The sequence below is a fragment of the Oxyura jamaicensis genome, chromosome 21, assembly GCF_011077185.1.
Source record: "Oxyura jamaicensis isolate SHBP4307 breed ruddy duck chromosome 21, BPBGC_Ojam_1.0, whole genome shotgun sequence".
NCBI classification, from domain to species: domain Eukaryota; kingdom Metazoa; phylum Chordata; class Aves; order Anseriformes; family Anatidae; genus Oxyura; species Oxyura jamaicensis.
In genome coordinates this window covers 7,498,736-7,519,836 of record NC_048913.1, presented here as the reverse complement: position 1 = coordinate 7,519,836, position 21,101 = coordinate 7,498,736, and the positions used below count along the sequence as shown (strand labels likewise).

Here is a 21,101-nt window from a genome sequence, read left to right as displayed (position 1 = left end):
TTCCTAAAGCTGACAGCATTTCTTCTCATCTCACCACCAAGAAGTGCCCCTGAACACAGGCATCTCGCACGAGCATCCCCTTGGCTTCTTAGGGGCCAGGAGCAGGCAGCACGAAGGGAGCGGGGAGGGAACACAAAACCCGACAACCCCTCAGAGATACTTAGGGAAGAGAGAGCCTTTGGCCAAAGCCCACCCCGGGGGACACCTCGTGCAGAGCACACGGGGCAGGACGGCGGCGCAGGAAGGAGCTCGTCCTTCGGCGGTGGCTCTGACGACCACGCTGACTCTAAGTTTGCAAGGATTAAATCTCCACGGGAGATTTCGGCACAGGCGTTGTAAGCTGCCAGTCCTCTGGGCTGAAAAGAGGGGCGATAGCAACAGGTACAGGGCTCGGCTGCAGTCTGCTTCTAGAAATTCAGTCCTCCCTTGACCTGGCATAGCCTGAGAGTCTCAATTCTTGGGTCTTCTCAAAAAGTCTCCCCTCTTTTCCTGCAGAGCTCTGGCAAGGCAAGCGCACAGCTTTGGCAGGAAGGACGAGTTTGCTGCTGAAGCCCGATCCACCTGGCAGGGAGCTGCTCTGCCACAGCATCTCCCGGGGCACATTTAACAGCCCCCAGGCACCACAAACTCGGCAGCACACACGGGGACGGTCCCAAAACACGAAACCCTCCCTGCGGTCGCTCAGCACAAGCCCTGCTATGGCAGGGAAGCAGCGCCCGACCTGGGCGCCCACCTGCCGGGTGGTGTTCAGATGAGGGGGACGCGCGAGGGCAGCGCGGGACCACCCAGCAACCCCGCGTGCGCATCCACACGGGGTCCTTACCTGCAGCTGAAGGCCTCATCTCAAACCGCATCTCGCCCAGCTGCACGATGCACGCCCACGCCACGCAGAGTACCTGCGGAGCTGCCTTCGGGGTGGGGGATACGTTGGGCAACGTCAATAGTGGCGCGGTAACCGCGCGGGCTCCAGGAGGTACCTGGAGGGGGATGCCAGCTGCCCTGCCTTGGCGCCCAAACTGGCGGAGGAGGTTTGCACGACCCCCCAGCACGTCTGCCGGGGAGCAGAACCGGGAATAACGAGGAAGGAATAACGAGCGGGACCGGGAGTAATGAGCAAAAGCGTTTCTGTAGCCTCGCCCGCCCCCCAGGCCTAGTCCTGGTACCATTTGTGCGCGGTGCGACCCCTCGCAGGCTGTGCGGGTACCTGAGGGTACCTGAGGGTACCAGGCAGCGCGTGCAATTCACAGCCCGTGCAAAGCAACGCCGTGCTTCTGGGGGTTCTGCTCAGCATTTCTTGAGAGCTTGCTGCTCCGAAACCTGATCACTACCTCATCGTGACAGTTCGAGAGCCTCTTTCCTCCTCCCCACGCAAAGCCGTGGCAGCTCCGGCTTTCACACACAGCGCAGCTCATTTGTTATTTTGAGGGGAGGTGGCAGCATTCCTCTCCTGTTTGGATTTACAAAGCCGGCCAGCCAGGCAGGCACCACGACGCCGGCACGGCATGTATTTTAATCCTAGACCAAAATAATTTAAACTTTGCCTTCCTGCTTCTTAGCAAGCCATTCAGAGCTTCTGGAGCCAGGGGAGGCAGATCAGTTTGAGAAGAAGTAATTAACGCAAGCACAAGCGAACGCGCCGGTTTGACAGCAGCCTTTCAGGGTGCAGAACAAACCCGGGGAGGAAGATGTGCATCCGCGGTGCTTTCAGCTCTTTGTTGGGTGGAAAGCAAGGAGGAGCTGAAACCCTGGGATGGATTTTTATTTTCTTTTTTAAGGACTTAAGGTCCAGTAGAATTCAGCGTGGCCCAGAGTTTCAGTATTGCAGAGGTGGGATGCTTTTGTAACTGGAAATTAAACGAATAAATACCTCTGATGTTTGAAGACACCGATACGCAAACAGACTGCAAAGGCAGCTTATTTTGAACACATTCCTGTTTTCCCTCTGTGCTGCACAACAGCCACGAACAAAGCATCAGAGATTTTTCACCCGGAGCGTGAGCTAACCAAAATAAAGATCAATGGGCTGTACCTGGGAAGGGAAACCGGAATGCGAAACACACGCCCTTTGTGATAGTTAGAGGGCACTGACTTTTGAAACGTCGAGAACATCAAATAAAGGAGCCTGTACGTATGGGAGTCAAGGTCAGAGGTCCGATTCCCCATCAGAGAGAGGGGAAAAGTCAGCTGGCCGCTGAGCTCCCATTGCTGCACGGCTCCCAGCTGAAAACAGCGCCGCAGCTTTGCTGCTAACCGCTGTCGAGCCGTCACGGCTCCAGAAGTGCCCCACCACACGGCCCCGCCAGCTACTGACGGTGCCAGCCCGAAGCAGCTCCCGCGCTTCCTCAGCTTCGGCTCAGGGCAGGGGGTGCGGCGCCACCAACGCAGCCACCAGCGCCATGAGACGGTGCAGAAGAGCTCCCCGCCTCCTCCGAACGCGACCCCAGCCTTACGGCCCCTTCGCTTCCAGGCGCGCGGGGAGAAGCCGGCCGTGCCCAGCCCGCTTGGCACACGGGAGGCAGCGTGAGCGTGGCGCCGGGAGGCAGGGCTGCGGATGAAAGGGCCCGCGCCCGCTGGCTGGCACCGCTGTTTACGCCAACTGCGCCGCAAGTTGCGGCACGATCAGAATGCTCCGGACCTCGGGAAGTTCAGCTCTGCAACTGCCTTCCACCTCTGCGTGGGGCGTGTGTGTGTGTAGAAATCCTGCTCCTACCCCCCTCTTCTCTACAGTTTCCCCGCTGCAGTCAGACCAGGGGCTCGGAAGGCAGCGATACATTTAGCAAAGCCGGGAGGTAACAAAAGCTCTGGCTGCTCCGTCCCCTTGCTCTGGCTGGGGAGCGGCCCGTCCTGTAAAACAAACATCTTCCCAGCTTTTCCCTGGTCTCTCAGGGTAAATTTGCTTTAATTAGTCATCGCGTTGGTGCCGTGCTCCCCAGACCGTACGGAAACATTTCGGTTCCAATTAGTCACCGCAGAACCAACTCCTCCATCAAAGGATCAATATTTCTGGCTCAACGGCCGACATTCCTTTGCTGCCTTTCCTTTTCTGCATTCCTCCACCTTTTGACATCACTTTCCGAGCGCAGCCAGTTATTTAGCTGCATGAGTCACTGCCCTGGTATGATCTCTGCGGGCCCGTAGTTGGGGCTGAAGACGACAATTAGCTGACTACTGCCAGCCTCCCACCTCCAGACACCCACCTGGTCTCCATCTCAGAAACCTACGCATGGGGTACATCTTCCACTAAGCCCCTCTGCTTAAATCTCCGAGAGCAGCATTGCTGGTAACTGCTCAGCGCTGTGCAGCTCCGGTTAAATCCTTCAGAAACCCTCCAGCCCATCCGTAACGCCTGTTATCAGCCAAACGCGCCGGCCGATCAAAGGCCCCGACGAATGCTTCCTCCCCATAACCCAACGGTATCGCACATTAGTTATTCCTTATCCAACAGTTCTTCAATTACGTTTCTCAGAATTTATAGCAGGCAATGACCTCTGTTCAAAATTCTCACTCGTCATGGTAAATATTGGCTCCAAATCAGCCCTTCTGAGATGTTCCGAATAAATCTTGAAAAAAAGAGACAGCCCTAGCCAAGCCTTCGATGCTACCGCTGCCCGTTGACTTCAAAGGGCTCATACCCGGCAGATGACGTCTTCCCATGAAACCTGGCGAGTCACCCCTAAAAAATGGATTGCGAGCCCTCCCTCACTCCCCCCTCCCAGACCTCCCGCTCTTAGCTCGCCTCACCGCCTGTCAGTACTGGAGATCAGTTTGTCAGATTCTCTTTGCGTTGTGATTCGTGATTTGTTGCCTCGGTTCTAACCTCTCGCTCCGAAAGGAATCTCGGCCCAGCCCAGCTTTGATCAGACCTTCCTCCAGGCTCTGATATTGGAATCCACCCACAAACACACGCGGCTTTGCTGCAGGGAAAGCAGATACCGCAGATCTGGAGAACGGTTCAAAAATAATTAATTTTAAACCAGCAAACGAGTTAATCCAGATGAGCTTCCTGCACGCCACGTGCATTAATAATGCTTCTGGAGTGACCAAGGGCTGAGCGGAGCCGGGACGGTGTCACGGAGGCTAAAGGAGATCAGAGGCTGGGAGGCTCTGGTGAAACAACTCCGTCTGGAGCACGCAGCAGGAGCAGCACATTCCGAGGAAGCCCCTGCTGGGCAGCAGCAAAGGGGAAAGCACACGCAGCGAGTCCCCGGCATCGTGCTTGGGCCTTCTTTGGGTAATTCACTGCAAGCCTCACAGCTCACCAGGCACAAGGAGGCTGCTCCGAGGCACTGGCGTGGAAACGCTGCCCGTGAGATACCCCCTCAGAGAGGGGCCAGTTAGGACGGACACCACCAGCAGCAAACCGAGGGAAAGTACCCGGGAATCTGCACGCCAGCGCCTCATTAACACTGCTGCTTCAGAATGAGTGACGAAGCGTGGCGCCTTGTTGGAGTTTTAGGAGGACACTGAAGAGCAGAATGCTGCCACCAGAACGTCCCGCAGCGTCTCCTAGGCCTTTTTTGGGCAGGAGGCTGCACACCGTGCGTTGGTTGTTTCATAAATTATTACTCGGGAATATGAAAGTTTTATGATTTTATGCTTTTATGCCTGCTCGCCCTTGGAACCGCACCGCTTACATCGCAGATTTACCTCTACAAACACAGTTTGCTCCCCAGAGGACCGTCTCCCAAAGAGGTCTGACCCAGCGACAAAGCCACAAGGGCTGAATTTTTGCCGTATTTCAGTAGGGTGCCTGGCACAGCCACTGCACCACAAGTCAGTTTTATTCAAGTCTCTTTCCCTCAGCGGGAACCCGTTCTCTGTTCCAGAAACTTGGAAGCAGGGGCAAAAATTCAGCCACGAATTGAGCAATGTCGTCAGCTGAACTGCTGACTTCTATCAGCAAATCACACCCACGACAAGCGTGTCTGCCTCCCTACCTCTCATCTGCAGCCCTTGGTGTTTTGTTGTGAAGCACACCACGCTCAGCCTCCTCCAGGCCGCTGCTCACAAGCGTAAGAGGCGATGTGCTGCACAGAGCAGCCAGCGTACGTCCCCACGTGCAGCGGGCCGGCACGCTCTCCGGCTGCAACTGCCACCGGGCTGGAGGTTTCTCTTGAAGGGGACAAGGCTCAGACTTGAAGGGGAGCTGCGTAAAGCGCTCTGCATGTACGATTTGCAGAAAACAGGGTGGGATTTCTTTTCCTAACCCCATTATTTCCTCTTTCTAACCTAGGACAACAAACAGCGACCGAATCCCTGTTCTTGAGCGAAGTGCTTGTGTTGGCAGAGCTGCCGCGTTACACCGAGCAGGCAAAGCTCTGCTGCAGCAACAGGCACATGCGCCACCACTCCGCCCCGAACAACACGGTGCAAGCACCTCGTAGCAGCTTCCCACGGTAACTCAGAGCTGCCGAGGGGCGAGCGGAGCCCTTCTGGGCAGCTACTTACTGTGCGAGAAGCGTTGAGTGATGGGGGTTCCCGGGTAGGGGTAAGTGCGACTCTCCCACTGAATGTTTCCTTCTTGCACCGCTTTGATAAAGCCGTGATAACACTGATGGGCCACACCTAGAGAGAGACGAGACGTCAGCAGAATTTGAGGCATGTTAAGAACAGGCCGTGTCTGCACAGTTGCACAAGCACATCCAAACAGCACATCACACGCCCGTATAGAGGAGCGTGTGTACACGCCGCCTGGCAGCTTCCGTAGGAGCTTGGAGAGGCCGAAGCAAGCGACAACTTATCGGTCGGTGTGCGGTGAGCAGCAGCACGATGGCAATCACAAAGCAACCCCTGTATCGGGGCTATAAAACCGCTGGTGGATATTTGGAGGGTCCAAAAGAACAAAGACCGAGGGCTCTGCAAACCAGCGCTCGCTGCCCTTATGCACCACTCCTCTGCCATTTGTCAGCTGTGCTTGGTAAAGCCAAGCCTTTGTGCTAGGTCAGCGTGTGCGAGGCTGCGCTTCTGCCCCGCTGCCCGGGGAGCTACACACAGCACGCTTCAGGTCCCTATAAGCACGTGGTTAAACACAAATCCCATCTGTTAGGGACGTGTCTTCGCAGAGAGGGCTTTGGCCCACTGTGCTGCAACACAAGGCTAATCACACCCAAACTGAGGACCAACAGCACAGAACAACGGACTTTTAAGAGAATGCCTGCAGCTCCTGGACAGTAACCTACAGGAAACATGAGAGGAGAAGCCAGTGACAAAAGTCAGGTGAGAATATTCCTTCTTAGCCTGCCAGGGCGTCGACCTGGCCTACAGGAGGTGGCTCCAGCTCCTGTGGCGCAGAGCCGCAGTTAATCCTGTGCATGGAGAGCGTCTGCTTGTGCAGAGAAGGGCCAGAGACTGCTTGCTGTGGGAAGAAGAGGGGCTGGTGAAGCCTTACGGCTGCCGCAGCTCAGCAGATGCTCGGTGGCCATGGCACCCACAAGCCCTGCTGCCTCGAAGCGCTCAGAGCCGCGGGGAGAGGATGCAGCTCGTCGTGCACTCGCGGCAAAACATCAGCTTTGGGGAAGCGCGCGGGGCAGATCCTGGCTTAGCTACACACCATTCACCTCTAGCACGTGGGTGCGAACAGAACCTCCAACGGCAGCGTCCAGCCCCCAGGCCGGTGCAAGCCTCGCCGTGCCCTGACACCGAAGGGGCTGCATCAGTCCTCGCTGGCAGCCCGGGCTATGGCAGCAACTGCACTCGAGGTGCCGGAACCTGCTGGGATTTTTCCCCGAGAGTTTGCTGACCGCAAGCCCTGCGCCAGGAACACCCCCAGCAAGAAATCACGCTCGGGGATACACAGCAGGAAGCTCTGAAAAATGAAGCCCTGGGTCTTCAAGCAGCTGGTCCCCAAGAGACACACGGGAAACGTAACCTCAACTATAGGATTTCGGAGCAGATGTATCCTGACAAACAGGAAAAATTAACTGGGAGCAAGCAAATCAAGCATTTACCTCGAGTAACCTCTGCTTCGCAGAGCACACGTTAGTGATTACACTCCCTTCGTGCTCCAACCACCACAAAAACGCCGCGGCTGCCCAGCACCTCTCACCGCCCAGGCTCACTGCGATGGCACGGCGCGCCTTGGGCTGCTCTTCCCTGCCCTGCACTCCAGGACGTTTCCCACAGTCTCTGTTGGGGTGAATCACCGGGTGCTTGCTCACCCCAGCTGCATCCTTTGCATCTCTTACGGCTGCTTCAGGAACAAGCGTGTGTGAGAAAGCAGCAACTCAAGGCCACGGGCACTTGAAAACCTTTCAGCAGAGGTGCAGACTGCTGAGCCGGCAGGACCGGAGCACTGCGTGTTCGTGGGCCCAAAATTATGCCAGAAAGGAATTGTGCAATGCTCACTGCTGAAGGAGCTGCGCTTTGGTTCAGCCTCCAGCCTGTTAAACTCTGGGCAAGGCAGAGAATCCTTGGAATCCCAGCAATGCTTCACATGTGCGAGGCAGGCCACAAATGAGGCATCACCCCACACACCTGCCCAGCGTACGCAGCGCCAACGGCAGAAAGCGCGGCACTTCTCCCCTGACACCTGCCCTGCATTTCCCAGCAGAAACAAGTTACCCAAGTGCAGCGACCTGCCTCATTTCCTACAGATTTGACCGGGGCTGCCCCACAAAGTGCCTGCTTTTATGAAGCCTGCAGTCAGACCTCCCGTGTCCAACAGCCTAACGTAACAGAAATCACCGCTGGGTGCAGGAGCACTGGAAGCCGAGAGGCAGGAGGAGTTTGCGCTAGGCTACAAGCGGAGCTCTTTGTCGTATCACACGAAGCCAGCATTAAAATATCCCCATAAGGCGTCACAATTAATGCTGCACGGAGGCAAAGCGAAGGATCTGTATCTCAGGGCTACTCTTTCAGGCAATCTGAATATGCAGATCCCCGTTAATGCAGCGGCAGTGCACACTTTGCCGCCGATCTTCAGCAGAGCTCGAAGAACCAGGCACGGTTTTGTTCCCAGCCAAAAGCAGAGGCTTTGGGAATGCAATCATTGAGCAAGATGCAAGCTAAGCACAATTACAGCCCCATTAGACGTGGGATGCCGGGAGCGGGGCACTGCTGCGCGTGTTGGAGGGGAAGCCTGAACGCAAGGTCAGGAGCTGCTCGCGAGCAGCGTACGGGCAGCGTTCGGAAGCAGCACTAAGCGAGCAGCACTCCAGCAAAGCGAGGCTGCAGCTGCTTCTGGGGCATTTTTCGGAAGTCAGGATTCTGAGGGAAAAGGGAGAACCTAAAGGCAAGTCTAAAGCAAAGCCAAGAGCAGCTGGAACGTGAAGCCACGTTCCCACAATTAGAAGAACGCATTCTCACTACAGCTGTTTGTACCTTTGATTAGCCGATACCACTGTTTGCAGACAAGGGCCGCAGTTTTGTGCTCCTGATACGGTGAAAGGAAGGAGAGGATGTACTCCAAAACCTCTTCGGGGAGCTCCAACATCGATCTGTTGTGCCTGGTCTCCTCCACCTCCAGCTCAGCGTGGGGCTCGTCATCTTGCTCCATCGTCCCTTCGACCACAGCTTCTTCGGGATCCACGGCCATGAAACTGTCATCTTCACTGTCTGAGGAGCTGGCCATGGCATTCCACTTCACAGCTGGGAGAGAGACACAACAGCGAGGTCACCGAGCGGAACCCAGCAGCTTCAGAAACGCAGCTGCAAGCCGCGCACGTTACGCGAGGTCTGCACAAAGCCCTGCACCAGTAGGCTCCAGGTCAGGGCCGTGGTTTTTGCAAGGCTTTGAAGCAGCTGCTCGCAGCTTAGGAATGAGCTGGGAGCGTGCAGACAAAAGGTTCGGCACCTTTCCTCCCCCAGCCAAACGCTAACCACCACCATCGGCGGGGCAAGGCTCGCCTCTGCTGGGAAAGCAAGCACGTCACGCCGCTCTCTGGCCACGGAGCGTTTTCCCAGGCCACTTCTTCATCTCTCACCGCTCTCAGCCCCACCGCTGCCTGCGGACAGCACCAGGGAGAGCAAAAAGGAAAAGAAAACCCGCCGCAGGAACGAGAGCGTGCGACAGCCCCGCTCCCCACAGCCTCCCCTCGCCACCGCCGCGAGTTTGGCAGCGCCGAGCTGTGGGTGAGGAGGTGCCGGCCCCTGGCACGGGGCTGGGGGCAGGACCGGGATCCCCGGGGATCCAGGCGGGACAGGAGCGAGGGACAGCTCGCAGCCGCTCCTCCCTGAGAAACCAGTTTGGCCAGCAAGTCTGCTCCACTGGTGCTGGGGCTTCCCAGGGAGCACACGCTGCTAGAGGGGGACAAGCCCCGTCCCGCTCCCCTTCAGTGCCCCTCTAGCACCCCTCGTTCGCCTCTTTGTCTTATGGGACTTACAAGTGGCTGCTTGGGGTAGGTGAGGAAAGAGAAACCCCCCAGGATTTACCGCCGATGACAGGCTGGGATATCGGTGCTCCAGGCATCCAGAGCACGCGAGGCATTCGGTAACGGTGACAGAAATACCTCACGAAGTAAATCCACACTAACGAGTACCAACGTCTGGTCTGGCTACCGGCATGGCTTACGGACCGGGCACGGCTTACGGACCGTCACCAAACCCGTGGTGCGAAGCAGAGCCCAGCCCCTGTCTGCCAGGAACCAGCGCCGGTGCAGGACCGAAAGGTCCCAACCCCCCGACCCATCGCCCAGCACAGCCCGAGGCCCCCAGGCCACAGGCCACCTGCAGCGAACCCAGAGAGCAGACCTGCTCCTCACGACGGGAAACGAGGCAGACCTGGCCTGAGTTCAGCTCGGACAACTCGCAGCGTGCTGGCTGTGAACCGTGCCACCCCTTAGCGTCACGGCAGGTACAGCTGGGAGGAGGCTGAGTTACCTGCATGACTCCTGACACCTCCACTGCTGTAGCAGACTTCCAGTGATGCAAACTGCCCCGGCCCCAGGCCGCCCCGGCCCCAGGCCGCCCCGGCCCCAGGCAAACCCAGGGCACAGCTCCAGCAGAAGAGCCGCGGAGCAGCAGCCCGGAGGCGCCAAGCCCAAAGCTGGCTGTGACAACTGATTCCACGCAGAGAAATCCCGCTAGGCAGCGTCACCCGCTGCTCCTGTCAGCCTCCCCAGTGAAGCCGCTTCAGAAAATCCTGGGGGCTGTCAATCTTCAGGAGAACCTGAGTCAAAATCAAACTTCCAGTCAGCACGCCAGCAGATGCTCTGCGAACCCTCCGGTGTCAGAAATCCTTCCCAGAGTCAATGTTGTGACAAAGAGAGCCTGAAACCAAAACGCTCTGACACAAGTGCTGCTGCGTCAGCAGACTGCGTTACACAGCAGATAGTACACAAACCCCCAAAGATTAAGAAATGGAACACTAAACAAAAAGAGTCACGCTAAAAAAATAATGAAAAAGCAGCGGGTTGGGTCTTCTCCAAGCGAAAGCATCTCCAGCCAGGAAGCACGTGTGCCTACTTCCACCTCGGGCAGCGCTGCAGGAAGCCGGAGGCTCCCCAGCCCCGGCCGCTGGGGTTGTGCCCGAGCCGGGGAGCTCGGGAGCAGCGGGGTCAGCGCCGGCCTCATGGCCTGGGGGCACGGAGCAGCACATCAGGAGAGGCGGCACCGAGGCGCTTCGCACCCCACGAGCGTGCGACGTGCTAGAGAAGCAAAGTGAAGCACACCCGGGTCAACGGGGCACCCGGAGGTGACAGCGCTGAACGTAAGCCTCAGCTCGACAGGTTTGCCCCGACCTGCTGTTGTTAAGGCTGAGAAGCAAGGATTACGCCGATGTGTTGCCCAACAGCTTTTATTTACTGCTCACGTAACGTCCAGGCCCTGCTGGAGGACGGCAGCTGAGCGGGGCAGGAACGAACGCCCTCCTAACGAGGACTTTTCCCAGCTATAAAAGCACAATTATTAAATCCCAATTTTGATCCTCGGGAGCCAGAGGACACCGGTTAATCACAGGCACACGGACCCGTCCCCGCGACCCGGGAGAAGACGCGAGCTGAGGATGCCACCACGTGCAATGCCACCAGGTGCAAGGAGCCGGGGGTGCAGGGCAGCACCTCCGAGGCCCTTTTAGAAAGGCAGGGGCAGCAGGAAGAGCTCCTGGGGCTCTTTGGGTCCTGCAGGTGCTCGCGCACAGCTCTGAAGTCGCGCTGAGCTCCGCCTGGTCCCCCTCCCTCAGGGAGGAGAAGGTCTAAGGGTGGTGCCTGGCTGCGGAAGGCTTCCTTAAGGGAGAAAGTAAGGAAACAGACCTGGATGGAAACCCTTTTCAGGAGCCTCCTGCAGAGATGGCTTTTATCCCTCCTGGGTAACAGACGTGCCAGCATCGATGCCAACGGTCGTACGGGGCTGGGCTAACAGAAAGCAGCACCCCGCGCCCGCAGGCAGGGTGCAGGATACCACGCAGATTAAAATCAGTCCCTAAGTTTGCCTCCCAAGACAGCTCCCTGCTGCGCACATCTCTCCCAGACATCTCACTTGTGACGCTCGTTAAACACACACACGCGGTGCCGGAGCTCTCGCTGGAAACTCGCGGGAAGCGGGGTGAACAGGGAGCTGGCAGGGCAGCGGTACGGCAGCCTGTGCTGAGGAGAGCGAGGAAATTCCCCCGCGTTCCCCCAAAAGGAATAAATCTGACCACAGAGCATCCAGGACTTCATTACAGCTTGCCTGACCAGGCCACTTCATAATATAAACACACAAACACACCTGCCGTGCTCGACCCCTGTTCCTCAGGTGCCTGCACAGCAACTAACTGCCCTCCAAGCTTTGACACCCACACCCTGTTCTTTTTCTCAAGGAATAAGCCCAGCTCCCAGGAGGCAGCTGGCTCCGAAACAACCCTTCAGGCTGGATGTGCCACGGCCGCGGATCTTGCTGACACGGCAGGGGAACAGGGGGCTGCCAATAACGGCCCCGGAGGGCGAGCGCTGCCTTGCGCACCGAGGGCAGGAGCCCTGCGCTCCGACCCTGCCCCAACAGGAAGGCTACAACAACACCGCAGGAGCCGGCTCCCACGGCAGCAGGTCTGCAGGAGGAGATCGCAGGGCGGCGCTTCCATCGGCTGGCCCAAGAGCAGCGCGGAGCGTTCCTGTGCTCCCCTCGCGGCTCGCGTCCCGTCCTGCGCTGGGTGCTCGCATCGGGCGCGATCTGCGCGCGCTGCAGCCGGTGTACGGGCTACAATTCCCACCTGAGCAACGCCGGCACCTGGAGAGCTGCGGGGAGGGGTTTACGCAGCTGTGGCTCAACAAGAAGCGCGTGCAATGCGATCGGCTTGCCAAGACAGATCCCGCAGCCCCGTTCTGCTCGGACCGATCACGGCGAAGGCTGACAGCAGCGCCCCGAAGCATCGGCTGTTACCTTACAGCCCCTCCAGGGGAAGAGCCTCTATATCCCAGCAGCAGCAATGTTTTGGTGTTTAACAGCTAGCCCAAAGCCTGACCGACGAAGAAGCAGGGCTCAAAATACCGCCTACAGGGACGCTGGAAGGACAATGGGAACAGAGCTCTGCCAGCGCTGATCGCGTTTGCCTGGCTGATCCTAAAAGCTGCTGCTCTGCTGGTTGGCAAAACATTTTATAACTCTTTTCCTCCTCTCGGAGCCCTCCAACATTCCTCCCCTCCCCTCCTGAATACATTTAAGAACCTGCTATTTATTCTGCTGAAGTAATTAGCCGCCGCAGCAGAACCAGCGGGTGAGGAACGTTAAATGCAGACCAAAACCCTGCCAGGCGTAAGCAGCTCTCGGAGGCTGGTCGCGGCGCGAGGACCCTGCTGGCGCAGAACCCCTCGGCACAGGAAGGTTTCCCTACCTGCAGGCGCCTTCCCGGGTCCCAGGGACCCCAGCTCCCAGGCGTGGGTGGCACCGGTGGTTCCCATCGCGAGCTCCCTCCTCTTCCCCGCAGAACTGGCTCGGCTGTCGAAGAAGCGCCTGAACCCCTGGAGTTGGACTTTTTTTTTTTCCCTGTTCTATGAAGTCAACAGATTTTGGGAAAAAAAAATCCTCTAAGGGAAAGTTCTTGAATGAAAACAAGCAGCCGTGCAATCGCTCTGAGTCACAGCACGTTACTCAGGAGGGAATGCTCATTTTCACATGCCACAAAGAGCTCGCTATCCAAACAATCGTGGAAGCTGCGCTCTCACCTGGGAAAAATAAAGGTGTGTTACAGGACCCAGCCCTGCCGGTGGCTGCTCGGGCTGGAAGGAGAAGGGGACTCTGCGGAACGCTTAATTGCTCCTGGCAATCAGGAGTTACACGGTTAATTTAGGGGCGGGAGACTGCAACTGCCTCCAACCTGCTCCAGACTCTTCCTCATACTTTGCAACTGCGTCTCCTGCCCGGCAGCGGCCCCGCCAGCAGGGCAGCGCTTCGGGGGGCAGCAAAGCCCCTTGGGCTTCGTCGCTTACCCAGGTGAGAAAAGGCTCCGAGGGCCCTGGAGCACACCAAGGGCTGGGTGGCAGCTTCCCCCCGGCTCGCCTTCTGCTGCCCTCGGTCAGCAGCCCTCTCCCGGGGAGCAAAAGGTCCACAGGAGCAAAGCGAAGGGCGTGCACGCAAGCGAGGAGGGCTGAGGAGGAGCGGAAGCTTTTCCAGCACTGCTGCAGCTGCTAAATGGTGTCAGCACAGCGAGCTGCTGTGATTCGGGGTGGGGATACGGCTTTGTCCCGTGAGCAGAAGCACATTTCCAGGGAAACCCAGCGAAACGCGGGGTGTTTCAGGCCCTCGGACACTTGCAGCAGTCGGAGGCAGCTCACTTGAAAAACAATTGCCAGACACGTTCAGCAAGGGGAAAAAAAAAAAACAAACAAAACCAAAAATTTTAGTCCAAAAAAACGCCTCTGGGAAACGAACGGATGAGCAATATCCTGCCTGTGCTGCTGCGCGGGCACCGGCCCTGACATGGCTGCTGAAGGATGAATGAGCGAGGCCCTGAGGACACCTGCACCCAGCCGTCCCTCCCAGCGCCCGGACCAGGCGATGCAGGTTTGGAGCACAGCTTTTCCCTCTGCTTTGCCACGGGAAACCGGCTTTTCCTCCGTACCAGACCCGGAAAATAAAGGGTTCCTGAAGTCCACCCGCAGGTTTCCAAGCTCAGAGCTAGGCCAGGTTTTCCCACAGGAGGAAGGCACGGGCTGATAAATGGTGAGGTCCGTCTGGGTTCTAGCCCGGGCGCCGCACGCTTCTCGCTTAGCGCACGGCTCCCGAGAACAAAAGGAAGCCGCAGGGTTTAACAGCGCCGCGCTGCCAGGGTACGTGGGAGAACGGTCCCGCGAATCTGCTGGAGGAACAGGAGGAAACCAGAAGCATCAGAACTGGCCCAAGAGCTTAATGGAACACCAACAACCCCAGAGCCGGACCGGGCAGCGCGAGCACCGAGACCGGCTGCCACGGCAGAACGCTGTGAAGTGAGCTCAAGTGCCCCGTCCTAAGCCCCAGGCGCATCCACGACGAAGGGAGCTCGAGGGCTTCCCCTGCGGCTGGTGGCGCCCCGAGAACAGCTCCGGGTGTGCAGAACCCGCGGAGACCTCCGCAGGGGGACAGAGCGGGCGTGAGCTCACGCACTCCCTCTACTGGGTCCCTGCAAGCCCGGCGGTGAATTCATCCTCACCTGGAATTTTTCAAGCACAAAAAAAAAACACAATGAAATTCAGAACGAGGGCGAATCCGGACGGGAGCCAGAGAAGAACGATCCCAGAGCAAGCCTTAAATTAATTCCTTAAATTGTTTGTCCTTAGTAAGAGTTAATAAAAATTCATAATGCTTTGTCCTTTAATGAGCTGGGGGCAGCCTGTAACAGCGCTCCTTCCCTCTCACCGGCACCTCTCAGCCCCACAGAGCCACGGGAACTGCCCAGCACCTGGAGAGATTTCAGGCAAATTCACAGCCCAGTCACCGGGAAAAGGCACCTGACAACCAGCCGGGATCTGAACGTGTGAAGTCAGTCTGGAAGCACAACCTGGGAGCATCGCTCCTGTGTTTACATCCCCAGGCGCCCCAAAGCCTGTTTGTGTCCGAGGTTTTGCTCAGGCAAAACCAGGCCACGTAGACGCATCTCCGGGGGACTGCTCCCACAGCCGAGAGCTGAGCGCAGCCACCCAACGGCGCCGGGTGACTCCGCTCCCGACCTCCTGCCTGCCTCCACCAGCTCCTTCCTCCCTGCGGTCGGGATTTTGTCGTTTTTCTCAATAAAACCTCTTCTCTGCCCCACCTAACCGATGAACCCGAGCGGCTGTTCCCAGCCCAACTCCCACCGGAGCGCCGGGCTGAGAAACGAAGCGACAAGCAGCCCTGAGACGGCTCGGCCGAGGCAGGGATGAGCTCGGTGGTGCTACCATGAAAAGGATGTGCTGGAAAAAGCCACGCGTGAGCCTAGGCTCGGCGGCCAAGGTTTGATTTCCGTCGATGCCCGCAGCTTTCAGGCGCACGGGAGCTCGCTGCTGCGGTGGTTTTGTCAGCACGCAGGGTAGCGGGGCACCCAGCGCCGTCAGGAGATGCTCGCCGCCTCGAGGAGCCCGCCCTGCACCTTCCTGCTCCCACTTCAAGCCATCTCATTGGGTTCCTAACGCAAAGCCCGCGGTGAAAGCTGCCGACCGCGCAGCGAGGCACCCAGCGAGCTCCCCGCTTCACCCTCAGACAGACCTGGCTTCGCGCCGCCCCTGAGACGGCGACTGCGACACCCCGGGGAGCAGCTGCTTCGCCTCAGTGCTGGAGAAAAGGACCTGGCGCAGAGAGATGGGGCCAGAAACCTCCCGACCTGCGCTGAGGGAGCCGTGCTGCGGGCACCAAGAGCTGCTCTTGTTTGTGACAGCCAGCTGGTGGGCACAGAGCTGCGCTGATCAAGGCGTGAGAGGGCGACGGGAACAGGGAGATGCCCGCACACGGCTCCGGGGCTCGTCTTGACGCTCACCAGGAGGGCTCCTGTGCATCAATGCAGAACGTGCCTGCGCTCATCGCCGGTGGGGTTTAAGCACAGGATGCTAACGGGCAGGGCAAACGGCCAGCACGCCGCGCTCTGCCCACACCGAGCTCCGCGCCCCCTCGCAGCACCGCGGGCAGAGAAAGGCGCGGTGCCGACGGGGCCCTGAGCACGAGGAGCTGGTGCCAGCACCCTGCCGAGAGGCGACGGCAGAAGGGGACCGAAGGCAGGGCAGCCCCAGGGCCCGTGGAACCGTCCTGAGCCTGCGAGCTGGCACTGGGCAGCGCCTCCGCTGCTCGCCGTCACCGCGATCCGGCAGCGGGCCAGGGCCGAGCTTCCCCCATAAAACCGCCTCTTGTAGGGAGCAGGGGGCTCGCAGCACGCAGCGGCGGCGGTTAAAGCCAGAGGGATCCTTCGGGAGCTGCGGGAGGAAAAGCCGATGGCGAGGGAAGGACAAACGGGGAGCAGCCGGCGGGGTGGCGACGGCAGCCCCATCAGGCCGGGCTGTCACGGGGCAGGAGGGCTCCGCATCCCCTCGCCACCGCGGCTTCCAGCAGGTCCATGAAACGCAAAGAGCCGGGGGCAGGGCCCCGGGGCACATCCGAGCCCAGCTCGGGGCAGCGAGCAGCCCGGCAGCACCACCGACCGCACGCAGCGAGCAACCAAGCCAGCTGCAGGAAGGCGCAGCCCCGCCACGCCGAGGGCTGGTTTCCTCACGGACCTCCCAAAGGCCCGGCCAGTGAGGTCGGTGAGCGCTTGCGGCTGCTTCCAGACGTCTTTGAGACCCCGGCGTCCTTCTTGGTAGGGATTTATTTTGAGAGACCAAACGGGCAGCGCGCTGCAAAGCGAAGCAACTGCCAGGTGGAGTCGCACCGCCCCCGGCAGGGGTTCTCTGGCCACCCCGTGCCATGAACCTCTCTGCAAACGCAGCTTGCTGAGGGCAGTACGAAAAATGAGGAGAGAAAGCAGAAATCTAACCCGTGTCGCGGCAGCAGTGACCCTGGATCTGGGGACGTTGCTCCAAGCTCGCAGCACGCCCGGCGGGCGGAGGGGCGACGGCTGCTCCCACACCTCGGCCGCAGGAGGCTCTGGAGGCTCCCCTCGTCCGGCTGCGGCGGGGAAAAAACAGGCAGCCCGAACACAAACGCAGGAAGGGAGCGCATTCAGCGGGACAGATTAAAGGTGGCTGCTGGACGGCCACGCGAGGAACGGGACGGGGTAATTTTAGCTCCTTCTGCCCAGCCGCAGAACGGCCGTGACAACAATGGCGCAGACGCGGCTGCCCGGCTCTCCGTCGGGCGTTGGGCTGGCGCCGCTGCAGGGATCTGATGCCCCACGGCGTGCAGGCGCCAAAGGGCCACGGCGATGCCGCCCTCGCTTCGTGTTGAACAGCGCCACGAGGAGCAACTGGGACGAGACCGGAATGACCGTGGGGAAGGAGCAGCTTCTCTGCAGACGTTTGGCTTTGCAGAGTTGTTCCTTCTGCATGGCTCCGGCCCCGGAGCTCGCTGCGAGCGACCGCACCCCGGGAGCCAGCGCAGGAGCACCAGCGCCTCGGGGCCTCGGCGGGGCAGAGCGGAGGGAGAGCTGCCGCGGCACGGCGGTCCCGAGGCAACAAGCCCCAGACAAACCAAGCGGCTCACCCAGCGCTCCCCAAAGCCCCCACACCCCAAACTATCGCGAACCTGGCCCAGACCTCAGTAAAACAGGCGCTTCAGAATGGGTCTGAGACACGTGGAGACGCTGGGCTGGTCAGAGGCACACAGCTCCGTCACGCAGGCTGGATTAAGGGGGGGCGAGGTGAACGATTTCACTTCAATTCACAGATCTCTTTGTAGGTTCAGCTAGCAGAGAAACATTTTAGAAACTGCCACAGAAATGGGAAGTGAACGCGGTCCGGTGTGAACCAAGCGAGGCTCCCGGAGAACGTGCGCAGCTCTCAAAACAGCAGGCTCCCGGGGGCAAGAGCCGCCTTTTCTGCATCTTGCACAACACCAAAGTTTCCAGCCGCGGTTTTCGACACAGATGTGTCACCCTGCTCTCCTTCAAGCTAAGCCATCAGCAGCTTCAGGAGGGCTTTTGACTTGGATTCCCGCAGCTTTCGGCTCACCCGCGCTCCATCTTAGAAACCGGTAAGGGCAAAGCCCGGAGCAGCGCTGTGCAGTAAAGCCTGCCATGGTGAAATACACGGGGAGAGCAACTTCCCTCGGACGCACAGCTCTGTTTACACAGAAAGTGGGAACCCTGCTGCAGCCGCGCTCAGTCACATCCTGTGGAAATGGCTCGAATTGGCAGCAGCAAGGCAGGCAGCGTTACAGCCCGCGGCTCTCCGAGGCCCTGAGAACACGCATTTAAAAATCAATCGCCTCCTGGGAAGGCCCGGGTACAGAGCATCCCCTCCCTGCCCCAAGCACGTCCTCCCATGCCAGGAGCGGCCGTGGTGGGCTCCTCGCGCTGAGCACGGCGGTGACACTGGCTGCGTTTTCTGGGACCGAGGAAACGGCACCCAAGCACATCCCCACTGCTCCTTAAAATCCCCAGGTAGAAGACAAGCCACCTTCAGCACCAGCAACGAGCCATTCCCTTTATACTAACCGCAGGCACGCGGGTGAGGCTCGTCCCTGGGCTTCTCCAACAGCCCGGGAGGAAACTCCATCGAGGGCCCGCAGGCCGGGACACCCTCCGTCGGCAAGCGGCGCGCTGCCGTTACGAACCCATGGCAATAAACCAGCGCAGGTCTGCGACGCTGCGCCAGCGCCGAGCTGTTGCGCTGTGCCTTTCGCACCCGAGGGCTTTGCAGACAATTTCACCTGCCACCACGGAGAAAATGCTGCTTGGGTGGAGCCGGCCGGCAGACAAACCACCAGGGAACACCGGAAGGAAAACACGCGCAGGCACCTTCGCCACGTGAAGCCAACCGGGGGACGTGATCCTGCTCCTGCTAGAGGCGTGCACGCACAGACACCAGAGAGGTGACAAAGGCACGGAACCAACCCCGCGGCAGCACCCGCAGCTCCTCCTGCACCAGCCCCGGCAGCAGCCCGGTGCCCGTCCCGGCCGCGGTCAGGTCTCGCTCTCAGCCCCGTGCCGGGGCCAAGGAGAGCCCGGCCGGCTACGGGACCTGCCCTGTTAAACCCTGACCAAGGAGAGCGTCAATAATTAACGTGCTGTTTCCATCCCTGCGCTCGATGGACACCTTTACGAACTCTCCCGAGCCCAGGGATGGCTGCCCCTGCCTGGCTCCTCCGCAGCAGCGAGGGGCTCTCGGCTGTGTTTCGATTGCCCTGCGGCACCCGGCTGCTTGCTCAGGGTGCCAGCAGCAACCCTGCTGCAAGGAGGCCTTTACGAGGCACAAAACCACCCAGAAGATGGGGGAGAGGGGAAGGCGACATCGGGCTCCTCGCTGTAACCACGGCCAAGGTTTAAGCACTGGGGCCGGAGGACGGCAGGTGCGGCTCCTTTCTCCTCCATCCACGGCTCCCTGGGCGTGCTTCCCGAGCGCAGCTGTCCCAGATTCCCCCTGCCAGGTGTCACCGCCACAGCCAGGCGGGCTCTCACCGCTGCCGTTTATTCCCGCGGGGAGAAAGGAGTGACACCGGGGCAGCCTGATGGGAAACCCCCCGGGACGCAGCCCGAGGGAAAGCAGCGCTGCTCTGCCCCTTCTCCAACACGAGCGGGAGGAAAAGGAAGGAGAAACGGTGGCGTGACGGCGACAAACGGTGGCTGGGGACGCGGGGACGTGACGGCAAATCCCTCACCGCTGCCCGGTCCGCGCCTGCCCTGCGGACCTGGCTCCGAAGCGGCGACCTGCCCGTTCCTCGGGACCCGGCGGGGCCCTGCGGCACAACCGGGGCCGGGCAGTGCCGGGAGGCGAGGGGACGGCCGGGGGTGAGCCGCGGTGCTCGGGGCCCTCACGGGGGGCGGCAGCGCCTCGGCCCTGAGGTGTTTTTTGGGGGTCCCCCCCCCCCCCCCCCCCCCAAGGCAGGCTCCGAGCCTCGCCCTGCTCACCTCAGCGCGGGCAGCCCCGCTCCCGGCCCCCTCCGCCGCCGCTCCCGGCCCCTCCCGGGCCCCCTCCTTTGTTCCTCCCCCCGTCACGATCGCGCCCCGGGCCCTCACGGCCGGCTCCGCTCCGCTCCCGGCGGCACCGGGGGGGGGGGGGGCTCCGGGACAACGGGACGCCGCCCAGCAGCGCGGCGCCGGGCTCCTGGGCACCGCCGGGAGCCCCGCGGGGACGCCGGGGCCGGGGCCGGGTCTCACCTGCGGCCTCAGGGCAGCCGGGGCCGGGCCCGCCGCGTCGCCCCGGTGACGGCTCCCGCCGCCGCCGCCGCCATTTTCCCTCCCCGCCGCGGCAGCCGCCGCTCCGGCCGCGGCCGAGCGCGCACTGCGCGTGCGCCGCTCCCCGCCCCTCCCCGGTGTGCCCCGCGTCACGTGACGGGGGAGCTGAGGGGGGGGAAAGGGTCACGTGGGGCGCGCGCGCCATGATGGGGAGGTCGGAGCGCGGCCGTCCCTATAGGCGGGCACGGCTCGGAGTGGCGGGGGGACGCCGCCATGTTGGGGAGGTCGGGACGGGGGGGGGAGGTGTCAGGGCGGCTCCCCCTGCCTGACCGCCCTCCTGCAGCACGGAGGCAGCCGGGGCCCGCGCAGCCCGTGCCTCAGGACGGCGGGGTGCTGCTGGTGGCGGGTCCCCTCCCTCCATGTGGCAGCCCGGTGCCACCACAGGGCTGCGGGGTGCCCGGTACGTGTGCCTGCCTGCCGGGACAGCGGCCCTGCGAAGGGCTGGAGGCAGCTGGGGGGACACGGCACCATGGCTCCACAGCTCCACAGCACCATGGCTCCACAGCCCCACGGTTCCATGGCACCACAGCCCTACAGCTCCACGGCACCACAGCCCTACAGCTCCACAGCCCTACAGCTCCACAGCCCTACAGCTCCACAGCCCCACAGCCCTACAGCTCCACAGCCCTACAGCTCCACAGCCCTACAGCTCCACAGCCCTACAGCTCCACAGCCCTACAGCTCCACAGCCCTACAGCTCCACAGCCCTACAGCTCCACAGCCCTACAGTTCTATGGCACCATAGCCCTACAGCCCCACAGCCCCACACCTCTACAACTCCACAGCCCCACAGCCCCACAGTTCCACAGCACCATGGCCCCACAACACCACAGCCCTACAGCCCCACAGCCCTACAACTCCACAGCCCTACAGCCCCACAGCACCATGGCACTACAGCCCCACAGCTCTACAGCTCCAC

The 21,101-nt window shown here is 60.5% G+C and overlaps 1 protein-coding gene across 1 annotated transcript in view; it reads right to left on the bottom strand.

The window, feature by feature from the left end:
* The window catches only part of FBXO42 (F-box protein 42), a 41,090-nt gene extending 20,876 nt beyond the window's left edge, over positions 1 to 20,214 (bottom strand). Inside the window, exons 1-3 of the mRNA XM_035344503.1 lie at positions 20,105 to 20,214; positions 8,320 to 8,586; positions 5,449 to 5,565 (exon numbers count right to left, since the gene is read on the bottom strand). Of these exons, the coding sequence (XP_035200394.1) occupies positions 5,449 to 5,565; positions 8,320 to 8,569 (367 nt within the window). The 5' untranslated portion in view covers positions 8,570 to 8,586; positions 20,105 to 20,214. The remainder of the gene's footprint in view (positions 1 to 5,448; positions 5,566 to 8,319; positions 8,587 to 20,104) is intronic.
* Positions 20,215 to 21,101: the final 887 nt, after the last annotated feature.